At 41.2% G+C, this 12295-nt stretch overlaps 1 protein-coding gene across 1 annotated transcript in view; it reads left to right on the top strand.

Annotated features, from left to right (window-relative positions):
* kctd16b (potassium channel tetramerization domain containing 16b) overlaps positions 1–5617 on the top strand; it is a 61243-nt gene extending 55626 nt beyond the window's left edge. Inside the window, exon 2 of the mRNA XM_052046622.1 lies at positions 37–5617. Within this exon, the coding sequence (XP_051902582.1) occupies positions 37–500 (464 nt within the window). The 3' untranslated portion in view covers positions 501–5617. The remainder of the gene's footprint in view (positions 1–36) is intronic.
* Positions 5618–12295: the final 6678 nt, after the last annotated feature.

Genomic DNA, 12295 nt, shown 5'->3' with positions numbered 1-12295 from the left:
TAACGTCCCCTCTTGTTGTTGTATGTTTTTCGGCAGGTGGCACGTCACGTTGGTCGTCGCCTCCCTGCGACTGCTGTTGCAAGAACCACAAGGGCGACAATGAGGGCGAGAGCGGCACCTCCTTCAACGAGCTTTCCACTTCCAGCTCAGAGAGCCAGTCCGAGGCCGGTTCTCCGCAGGGGACGGTCATCTGCGGTCCAGTCAGCCGCCAGCCGCACCCCCACGCTAACGTCCAAACTTTGGACCGGCCTCTAAAAAAGGGGCCGGTCGCCAGGCTCCAGCAGTCGGAACAACGGCGGAAAAGCGACCTGTTGCGTACGCTCACCTCTGGCTCCCGCGACTCCAACACGTGTAAGAAGAGGCCACCCAAAGAGAAGCTGACGGTGGAGGAAGAGCTAGATAGGTGCATTCAGGACTTTCGCAAGATCAAGATTCCCGATAGGTTTCCCGAGCGGAAGTACATGTGGCAGGCGGACTTGTTGAGAAAGTACCGCCTCTGAGCACGCAGTAAAACGACTGCGGAGGCCAAGGATCTGTTTACACCTTTTGTCCAGCGAGACTTTGGCGACAAAGATAATTCAACTCAATCATTCACCATTATGCCAGGTGGTTGAACAGCGACAAACTGAAGCTCAATAGAAGCATTTAAAAAAAAACAAATAAAAAAAACAGACTGTTCTCTTATTGACGTAACGTATGTAGTATGTGTGTGCGTTTAGTTCCTCGCTCACTCTAAGTATGTACTGTTACCTCGCTCAAATGAGTTGAATAAGAGCGAACCAAAGTGAGCCGGAAGACAGATGAACCCGGAAGTGGATCGGTAATGGCGACACGGTGGGGTGATGGTGGGTACTGAGAAGCACAAACTCATCATTTCCCTCACAAAACAGAATGTTACTTTGAAATCACTGAAAATATCCATGTGAAAAGGCACTTGGAGGCAGGACAGCCCAATTAGTTTCAGAGTTGGCATAGGTGTTCCATATTTTTGTCCTTCTCGCCCCTTACGCAAATAGCTAAAAAATATGTGCGCAAATGACGCCCCTCACCTTTCATGAAATTGCCCGTATTAATTGTTTTAAACGACAAATACACCTACAATCCCCATTCACACCTTTATCCTTGAAAATAAATGGCTTACCATCAAGACATTTATGTGGGGTCCTCGGTTTACGCGTTGTAGCCTGTCACCAATCTATGCTAGCTTGGTAGCACAGTTGTAATTACAACAAATATTCATACGAAACACGAATACTTCATGAATATGAAACATGTAAATGACAGTCAACATGTCATTTAGAATAACAGTCAACATGTTGAAAAGTGACCGTGCCTGTACTCTTACAGTATGCTAACGAGATCATCGGGCGCCCTTCGTACATTTATAGCTTTGGTCTGTTGTAAATCGAGGACCTCCCGTATGCGTGATCACATTTAGTTCGAACCCGAGGTCACTGCTATCTACGTCCGGGCCTGATAAAACTCTCTTGGTAGCGCTTTCAGTCGAGTGGTGCTGCTCGGGTACCGCACAAACTGTCTTGTTTTTTTTGCGCACTTCAGAGGCGGGAAATGTTACGATTTCATCAGCGACCCAAATTAATTTTCCTGTTCTAATATGAGTTCTATTGCAAAGGCGCCCCCCCCCCCTCCGCCCCACGAGTGTATCGCGGCGCTGTGAATTGCTTTGGCTCCTGCAGAGCAATTTCCGAGATGGGCAATAAAGCGAAGGTTTTGATGGTCAAATCATAGAGAAATACACGGGTGCAATAAAAGTCCTGATGGAGCACCACATCCACCCACGCAAATTTTTCCTTCTGTTCTATTCATGTTCATGACTAGTTACATTATATCCCCCCCCCCCCCCCACCAAAATAATGTCAGACACTCAATATTCATAAGGTTAGCAAAACACTGTGCAGTTGTTAAGCAAGCACATAGCACGAAAAGGACATTTACTTATTTCCCCAGATGGTTATACAGTTCTTTTCTGACTGTTGACAAGCCGATCAATAGTAATTGACGAAGGGCTGCGGTGAGAGCGCCGATATGTGGTTCTTGTTTACAGTTATGAATGAGACCTGACAAAAACACTATTGACAGGACAAGCATTCGATGTGTTTTCCAATAACTTGACCAAATTAATTCACTTTTTTCCCCCTTTAGAACCCACGCCGGACTGGAATGCTGAAATTGAAAAATGGAAATAAAAGTGCCTGTTCAGTTTGCTTATGGAGCTGAGAGGTGAAATGTCTTGAGGCGCCATCATTAGGTTCACTTTTGAATAATACACATTCATAAAAGATCATTCGGATTTGTTTGCTAGAGTGGCAATCTAAACATCTAACTGAACTAAATTTGTTTAAAAAAAACACCAAAAAACAATTTGGAGAGAGCATGCATTCAGAGCAGCAGATAACATTTATATCTAACTGTTGTTTTTGGAGCTAAATGTACAATCAAAGCTTGTTATAAATTGCTAGTTGTGATTTAAAGCACAAAAATAAGACTTCATATTTCATTTCTAAAAAGAAAAAAAATACTCAGATGATATTACTAGTAATTTGAATCACGTAGAATATTAATTTTTTCCTACCAAAATAAAACCCATTATGTTGTCCATTGATTTAAACAAGTTCAACAAGGATTATTTTTTTTTACCTTTCATCAAGAAAGCAGCGTAACATACAGTATGTAAATAAAACCCATAAATCTACACATATTAAGTATTACACTCCTTGTACATAACATCCAAATCGACTGGATTTCCTTTCGTCATTACTGTGCTACCACCGTTTAAGTTTTTGTGGTAAACATCAAATTCACACCTAGCAGAACCAGAGGTTTTGGTGCTCCCTAATGTCATGCCAGTGGTGTCCCTTTTTTCTAAAAAAATCTATATTTTATTTCCATCTGGATGAATTGAATGGATAAAAATTAATGTTCTCTTCAAGGGACTGATAAAAAAATATATATTAAAAAAAAAAGGATTTGATAGTATTGCCGTGCGCATCATCTGGGGGAGAGGATGCATCATATCATAGCTTTCCTTTTTTTGCACCCTTTTATGGAATTCCTGCAACAGAAAGGGATCAATCATTCATGAAACTGTCCCCGAATAGCAAATTTTCATGGCGAGAGGCCTTCGGGTCCCAAAGTGGAAATCGGATAGCATCCATAGAGGAAGGGAAAAAAATGGATAAAAAAAAAAAGAGAAAAATGTGGCATGAAATCTTAAAAAAAAAAACATGCCAAGGGGTGTTACAGATGGACATGATCATAAAATGAACTCATTTATTCAAGAAGCTTCATGAACCAATTTAATCCGATGATGCACAGACCCGTGCTATGAAGTGTGTTTAATCTCAGCGAATTTCACTCACAAATCAATAAATAATGTACTTACAAATATATGTAAATAATGATTCAACGAAAGAAAAAAATATTTTACATAGAAAAAGAAATATTGTTGGACTAATTATGAATTTTAAAAAACAGTACAAACAAAAATTCATTGATATACCTGTATATTTTTTTAAACGTGCAAATTTATCAATTACGAGATCATAAGGGAATTTTACTTCTCGTTCAGCAGACGAATGAAATAAAAAACCTAAAATTCTATCCCTGGATTATTTTAGTGACCAGGCCTAAATGTTGACAGTACATAGATTTTATAATCCAGTTAAAATGGGACGGCAAAAGGCCATTGACTCCGCACATTGCTTTCAGTACAGCGCATTAAACAAGTGCAACCCTCATTTCATGTAGATTCTGTTATTTGTAGCATAGACATATTCTGCGGAAGCCGGCACAAACAGAAAGTCATTTTACAGGTATTAGGTTGTGTTGTAATGGAGGTTAAAGAAAGGCCATTCGTGGCTCCAGGGTGCGGGGGAAGCTGCACAATCTATGACGAATGGCTTCAATGACACGAAGGAACCATCCAATGTGGGCGTCGACAAGAAATCGCAGCGTGTGCCTTTTGGGACCTGCGACCAATCTTATTGACTCAAGGCCCTTTAGTGCTCTTTAATTGAGTTGAAGGCCAACCGAAGAATCCCAATTCCACAACTTGAAGCCGGGAGTCACAATGAAACTCGGGAAAAAAAACGTAATGGATCCTGTCTGAGCCATTCAGAGAAAATCCAGTTTTATTATCAATTTATATACACATCCAAATACACACACACTATAGTTTCATATAAAAATTACACCTTCCTGACAGCATCAGCAAAATGTAGTTATTAATGTTTAAAATGAGTTTGTAAATATGGCAATTTTGTCTCGGGTGGCGTCTGAGAATCAACATTTCAGTATTGATCACCCCGACGTTCCTTATAAGCAATTACACATATTGGCATAAGCACTTCCCACGGGGTTCTGAACCTATTGATGGTTTTCGGACACAGAAGGAAAGCACAGCTCGATTTCTCTTTAAGACTATGTACCACAATTAGCCATCGGTGACACCAGTTTGTTCTGCATGACACCATTATACCAGACAATTATCTATTTGTGGCTTATTAGTTCAATAAAAAAAAAATCCCACGTTCAGTTGTTGTTACAATTCAAACATGATGGGGGAGATTTTCAAGCAGTTTTCACATATGCATTTCTGACAGGTGTGTATTTTTTTGTGTGTGGGTGTGCCGTTTTGGTTTCAAATGTTCACCTCGGAATGATCTGACAAGTCTGAACTATATTTTTAAAGTCCGAAATACAGCAGAGTGACACCCGGAGGCCTTGTAGACATGACTACAGATCTTTTTGCACAGTCCTATTAAAAAAACATCGTAATTGACTAAAAAGGACATCATCGTCTTCATTGTTTTGCATCGAGCCACGAGTGATACGTCTTCCATGTGACCATCACACTCTCTGCTGACGAAGAATTTTCTTGACTGGAACCCTGCTCTGGAGACCTTTTGGGACTGCAACCTGAAACATTGTCGTTCGAAGTCAAGTGTGAAGTATGAAAAGGTGTTTGTGAGTTTTTTTGTTTTTTTTTTTGTAAACTGGAAGTTTTGCCAGGCTGCACAAAGATTCCAGTTCTCTCCTGCCTTTGACTCTCCTGTAAAGTATAAGAGAAAAATCACATAATGTTTGAAAGTCAAGGGCGTGACGTTGTGCCGTATGTTTGTTCTGATTCACACACAGACAGAGAAAAAAAATGCTTTTGAATTGTTGTGAGCATGTTGGTATTCAAAACTCTATGACAGATTAGTCTGTTGTTGTGAAGAATCTTTTGTTCATTTGGTCAAAACTGCTATTAACATTACAAACAAAGAAAAAAAAGAAGAAAAGCACAAATATGTTGATCGTGTCTAATGTTCCTCAACAGATGTATACAATTATCCAATAAAATTCCAACTCTGGAATGGATTGATTGCGATGTTCTTTTATCACGAGCTAAAATAGAACTGAACTACACAACTGTGCTAAATTTGTCAAAATGGAACAATGTGATTAAAAAAAAATTTTTTTATTGTTTTGATTCCCTAAATGTACCTCACAATTTGAAAGTGAATGTTGGTGATGTTCCCATCTGCCTTTAAAGACACTACAGAGTATATATTAGTCACTTCAAAGTACATCCAATAAACAAAGACAGCCTGTACTTTGACCAAAGAGTTGCATTTATTCTCAATGACTATTGGATGAATGTCACATTATAAAAATTGAACGACCAATTTTTGAAAAGACCACGTTGCACGGCCACAGCCTGCCTAGACTACCACAGACAGAAAGTCAGCTGAGAAAGAGATGAGGTGGTGGGTGGAGAAAAGAGAAAGATCGACACGTTAAGCGATAGCTGCAATTGAAGACAAAAGTCGCACCAACTCCCACACTTGTAGTGTCTTGAAAGTGTCGTTTGAAATAGATGTTCTAAAATGGTTATTTATACATAATATAAAGTACACTAAGAAGTAATTTATACAGTGGAACCTCAGTTTACCATCTGATCTTTTCGTGAACCAAAGCAAGCTTTTCCCTTAAAATGAATAGAAATAGAATTAATTGGTTCCAGCCCAACAACCAAGTCAGTCAAGCACCGAGACCCGTGCCAAATAAGCCTTACCAGGGCTTCATAAACCAAAAAAATAAATAATCGCTTTTTACTACCTTGGAAGCCATACGGTGGGCTAATTTGGAGCAAGAAAATAAATATACCTGATATCTTTGTCACACGGAATAAATTATATTTACGCTGTGTGACAGAGAACCCAACTGAGTGTTCGACATAGATATTTGACCGTAAACCAATTTGTTGGTGGTGAATTGATCTGGTTCAACTGTCGATCAAACGAGGCGCTGGCTCAAATGTCACCTGATGGTCTTTATGCCGTGTCACTGGGTGAAAACGCAGTCGTGGTGACATCCCGCGTTGCTGTGAAGGTGAAAAAGCAGTATGTTGTGATGGTTCATGACTGCAGTGTCAGAGATTCTACAGGACACTTAACAACGTCTTAGGTTGTGAATGACACCTTTATGGAGGACATCGTGATTGAAGGCTTAATTGATTCCGACAAAAAATAACGACGCTTCAACCTTCACAAAGACAATTGATTTATCTAGTTAGCGGCAAACATATGGAAGGAAATGTGCCGTTTCTGTTCCGCCCGCTTGTTCGCGGATGACACACTCAATTACACCAATTTCAAACTCCCAATGAGTCGAACGTGAGGGAAGAATAAATGTTTCATGTCACAGCGTGGGCGGGTGGTTCACTTACTGTGCGACAAAGACAGAAAGAAAAAGGAGCGACATAAAAATAGCTTCAGAGGGATTAGCCATCATCAACATGAGGTGACCCAGACTGCTTTGCGAGCCGGTGATGAAAACACGGATAAAAACAAGGAACGTGGGAAGGAAACGTTTGGACGGGAGTGTGAAGGAGAGGTGCGAGTATTGAACGGAGCGTAGGAGGTGAGAAAATTGAAGGGTGGAATAAATGAAGGAATGTTTGAAGACAAAGCCTGTGAATGACAAAAATGAGCAAAGACAGACGTATACTCACTATTGAAAATTACAACTAGAAGGGGGTTCAGAACAAGGCCAGTACATTCAATCCTGACTTAAAAAACAAAACAAAACACAATGTTCACTGAAATAACTTGATGAGACTGTTCTGGCGCTGCTTTGTAACACCCTGCACAGGTTGTCTTAAATATATGCCGGATACCGAGAAATCTCAATATGCGTTTTGCTCGTCAAACTTTCAGAAGATGGAAATATCTTGACGTCATTTTGATTGGATCGCTAAGACGAATTTGAAATCTGATTGGAGAAATTGTCCCATCGCCAATCCATCTTAAATTACGTTGGCCAGCGCTACTGATTCTGTAGGCCTCTGGGCAGATTCCGTTGACATGGCAACACAAAGAGACTGAAATCTCACATCCATATGAAAGAAGCTGCAAGCTGGTTATTTGCACTCCCACTTGAAGACCATACAACAAGAAGAATTACACCTTTCAGTCCACTCTCGTAGTGCTAGCATCTATGTTGGGCTACTTTAATCTTTGAAGCAACTGATTGAACAGGACAGTATTAGAATTTAGATTTAGCAATTTTCCCCCTCATGCACAGGGCACGAGAGACAGAACACATAGCTTGTGCCACGTCTGTCAGGCGCTACCATATCCAAATAAGATAAGCGCCATTCCGAACACGATCTATTTGCCAGCATCGCAAATATGAATGGGAGCGCCCCTCCACAGCTATCAAACACACTTTGCGCATCGCCGTTGTGGCCACTGGCTGGCTGGGGACCCGATGCCGAATGATGCTCAATGCCAGGCATTGTGCAGAACAAACACAACGCACAATGGGAGGATGATCCAAAAGCCTCTGCAGTTGTCCAGCAGCCACAATTGCATTCACGCGATTTAGAAGAACATTTAATGCTTTATCTCGCCGTGAAGTGAAACGAGCCAAATGTTACTTGCTGCGCGATGGCAGCCGCACAATAGACGCACAGCAAGCGTGCCAACTTGCTGTGTGGGCAAGTCACAGAAGGGCTCCTAGAAATTATGATGAAGAAGGCTATTGGGTGTATTGTACGCTTCTTCTGAAGTGCAATGTGTCAAAAACATTTTGAACTCCTTTATGCATGCGTGACAGTTCTTTTATTCGTGTATTTTAGGACGTATCATTACCATTCTTGGAGAAAAGACTCCGTTATTGACAGTTGAAGCAGCAGATCAGGCTAGATAATCTATTTATAAAAGTATCGCGCTCACAATCACACCGAGAGACAGTTTCAAGTGTTCCATTGACCTGCCACGCATATTTTTGGAATGTGGGCGGGCACCGAAGCACCTGGAGAAAACCCACACGGGCACGGGGAACACATGCAAACTCCACACACGGAACGCTGGAGCCGGAATCGAACCCACGACCTGTGCACTGCGAGGCCGGCATGTTCACCGTGCCGTTTATTTTTTTTGATGATGATACAAAGTCATTGGTTTGAAGTTGCTGCTTGATTGTATTGCAAAATAATGGCCTCTGAAAGCTAGTCTACGTCTGATTGCTGTCAGAATAACTTAAAGTGTTGACTCGAAGTGCGATAGAACAATAACTCCTCGTACGCTCCCAAAAAGTAGGCCATCTATTTTTGCCTCTCCTTAGTTGTAGACATTTGCTTGGCAGCATGTTTTATCTCTTTCATTGCTAAGGCAGATAAACAACAATCATCGACTCAACTCAGGGGGGGAAAAAAAAATACCAGGAATGCTTTTCAATGAGCTTGTCTTGTATAATTATTCTTGTGTGTGGGCTCCAAAAAAGCCATTAAGTGATTATACCGGATCGTGTTTATATTGGCTGCCATGGGCCTTAATTGCTGTAGATACATTTCAAACACATGCATCGCACCACTGGATGAGATATTTATCAATTGCGCCGTGTCGGGGGCAATGGTGCACAAGGCTCATTTAAAAGTGAAGTTAGTGAGATGTGATTGTGTCACAGTATATTTTCTTATTACCGGCGCTATTAGTTTCACGTTCAAAAGGTTTCCTCTGTAAAGTGTCAGTTTGGCAAAGATGGCAGTATTTACGCTACGGCAGGTTAATGGAGGTTATGTCTCATAACAAAAAGGATAATGAATTGACTGTGCACTGGGTGACACGACTCCAAAATGAACATTGCACACCATGCTGGTAACTTGTTTTCTAAAAGTAACTCATGATCTGTGAGGGGGAGGGGGGAGATTATAGAGGAAAAAGATACTTTGGAATTTGCGACGTAATCAATCATTTACATAATAATTACGAACCACGTAATTATTACGTGGTTCGCTTTCAATTTTAGACGAACTGAAAGGAAAAACATCAGAGCGAACAAAGAAAAAGAATTGGAACTTGAAACGGATGTTGGCAAGTTACCATGAAGGAAGAGCTACGAGCATCAGCTCAGATTATTTTTTTTTAATTGTTTTTAATTCTGACTGAAATGAGTTCTAACTGAGGTGCGCAGAAGGCCGACATAATTTGCTGCATCCCCCATAACGACTGTCTATTTTTCTGAACTTGAAGGTGCCCACTCTTGTTCTCCCCCCTCAAACTCAACACTAACAATAACCTAGTGTGATTGTAAATTAGCGCTCATCGCGAAATGAGGCTCCAGATTGTCCAGTTATGTTCAAGCCATTCGGTGATAACACAAAAGGAAAACAAAGAAACGCGCAGGAACACACATTTGGCTCTGACAAAAACGACCCCAGGCGCCTATAAAATGCAATACCCACCAGTTGCCACCGGGTGACAAATTAGACATAATAGCTCACTACGATTCGCATCTTCAAAAGTCTTTATTTTAATCAATCCAATTAAAACGTTTCATTCGAAATGGACCGAGAGGTTAAACCCATCTCCACACAATCCCAGTTTATCCATTCAATGATTAGATGCACAGCCTTAAGAGATGAGATCGGATATCTCCCTTTTGACAGTTTTTTTTAAACATTCTAACAAGATCCAACCCTATCCAATCTCCATGTGAATGCTTAGGAAAAACCGATGTGCCATCAATGTCATGGTTCCGACTCCGTTGGGAGTCATTACAGAGGAAGTCCCTCATCGTTCTGCCCCGGCAAATCCGCTCTTTTCAACTATTGTTCGAGACTAATGCACCGTGTCACGCCGAGAATGGGCTTGCTCTCTTCTAACTCTCGATAAAAATAGCCTCATACTTAATCTATTCAAGATGGCACGGATTTAGTTGAGATAGATAGCACTTATGAACACCCCAGCGATGCCGAAAGCCTATAGTCGTCAAGTTTAACGCTGTCAAAAAGGTATTCCATCCATCCATAAATCCATCCAGCCATCCATCCTCTCCTTATTTGGGTCTGAGATGAGCTGGAACTCATAACCAGATAACTTTGAGTTGGATGCGAGGGACAACCTGGACTACTTGCGAGTCAACGGCAGGGCACATATAGCTAAGCCTTAAGTCCTTAACAAAACCACCATTCATGTCTTTGGACTGTGATCGGAAACCGTTAGTGCCCAGAGAAAATGGGCCAACATGCAAACGCCACACCTAGATTCAAAACCCAAGAACTGTGAGGCAGTTGCACTAACCGCCCATCTACTGCAATTTTTATTTAGCATTATTAGTCACAGTCGCATCCAATAGCCTTCTCAGAAAGATGGTGTTCACTTATAAACTGTTATGAATCGCAAGTAAAACGTTTATAAAGGGCAGCTTTAGTTTTGGGATCTCATTAGACGAGCCACTAAGTCTAAATGCCAGCCAATTTAAGATAAATAAAACCGGGCTGAAGGTGCAGCTCGTATCGAATCGAGGCCTTTCTGCTTGGATGCACCGTATTTTTGGCGACGTCATTTCAAACATTCCGACATGTTCTCGCTTGAATACTAATGAACGAAAACACGGCGGCAATTATTTCCGTGATAACGTATCTGCAACGCGCTTCGATGTATTTCCGGAGCGAAAGTAGGCCGCGTATTTGCTGCGTAGTGCGGGGGAAAAGAGGGAAAAAAAAGAACAGAAGCGAAAAGCGATGAATGGCGGCCAGGATGACATTTGACAGCGGGTGACAAATACATTATTGCTTGGTGCACCAGCAAACTTGCTTGGGAGAGTGAGCTGTCACAGAGCCCTACACCCCAGACAGCCTCACACTATAAATATCAATAAAAGACGGAAGGCGAGATGTCCTCCGGGAGGAGCGCAGTCAGTTACATGAATTAGAAACATCACCAATACATTTTCAGAAGGGGCCCAAAAAAAGGAGCAGGGTTCATTGTTGCAACCCAATAAATGTTTTACCTCGGCGGAGATGAGGTCCAATGATGGACTCTGAACTCCTGTCGGCTGTCACAAAGACAACTGGATAATCATGTCTTAAAAAGATCAAATATAATACCAATATATTTTTGTCTTTTTTTGTATTGATACATGTCTATTTTTTTATGCTACATACAATGCTAGTGACTGTTTGCCAGCTACTCACATTCACATTGATTCATTGTACTGGAACAGATACCTGTTGACAAGCGGTTATCAAGTTATAAACCATGGGTGTCAAACTTTTTTTGATGATTAATTGGGGATTAATCAATGATTAATTTGATTAACCTCAAATTAATCATTATAATTAGCCACTCCAGAGACGTTTCATAAAGTTGCCTGATGGCAATTTAGGTTAAATTGCAGCTGCTTGAAAATGAGCGAGCGCATTGTTTCAGGCTTGGAAATAGCAAAGTAGTACTTTCTTTTGGCAGGACCTAATAAAGAAAGAAAGAACCAACCGGGCTGAGTAGTTTGAACTCTGGGGCCATATCAATTAGCTTTGTTATTTTCCTGGAGGACAAGTGTGAAGAGGTTAGACCAAGCACACCTGGCGAGGCAGATGTCGAGATGGGAGAGGATGAAGGGGGCGGTTAACGGCCTCATTCTGTTTCACTGTTACGACATATGGAGATTTGTCATCAGCGGCTCATCCGATCATGCCTTTAAATCACAATACAAACTGGTGTTATCACAGCACTCAATAGACCTCCGTCAACGCCACGCAATTAGAATAAACAGAGTTCATTGGTTTTCAAGATGCTTTCAGCTTGACATAGTTACATCATGTACGTTATAGTATTTTATGCTAAAAATAACACTCCAGTGACACGATATAAGTTAAGACTTGGAACGGAACTTGCACTCATGGGAAGGTTCGAAATAAAGGCAGATTGTACTTTCTACATCATATTATAGAAGCAATCATTGAGATCAATTTTAGTTTATACAGATGCAATAGGCCCCCACC

This window comes from Hippocampus zosterae, chromosome 16, assembly GCF_025434085.1.
Source record: "Hippocampus zosterae strain Florida chromosome 16, ASM2543408v3, whole genome shotgun sequence".
In the NCBI taxonomy this organism is placed as follows: Eukaryota; Metazoa; Chordata; class Actinopteri; order Syngnathiformes; family Syngnathidae; genus Hippocampus; species Hippocampus zosterae.
The sequence above is the reverse complement of the archived record's forward strand: the minus strand, read 5'-3'. Positions and strand labels throughout refer to the sequence as shown.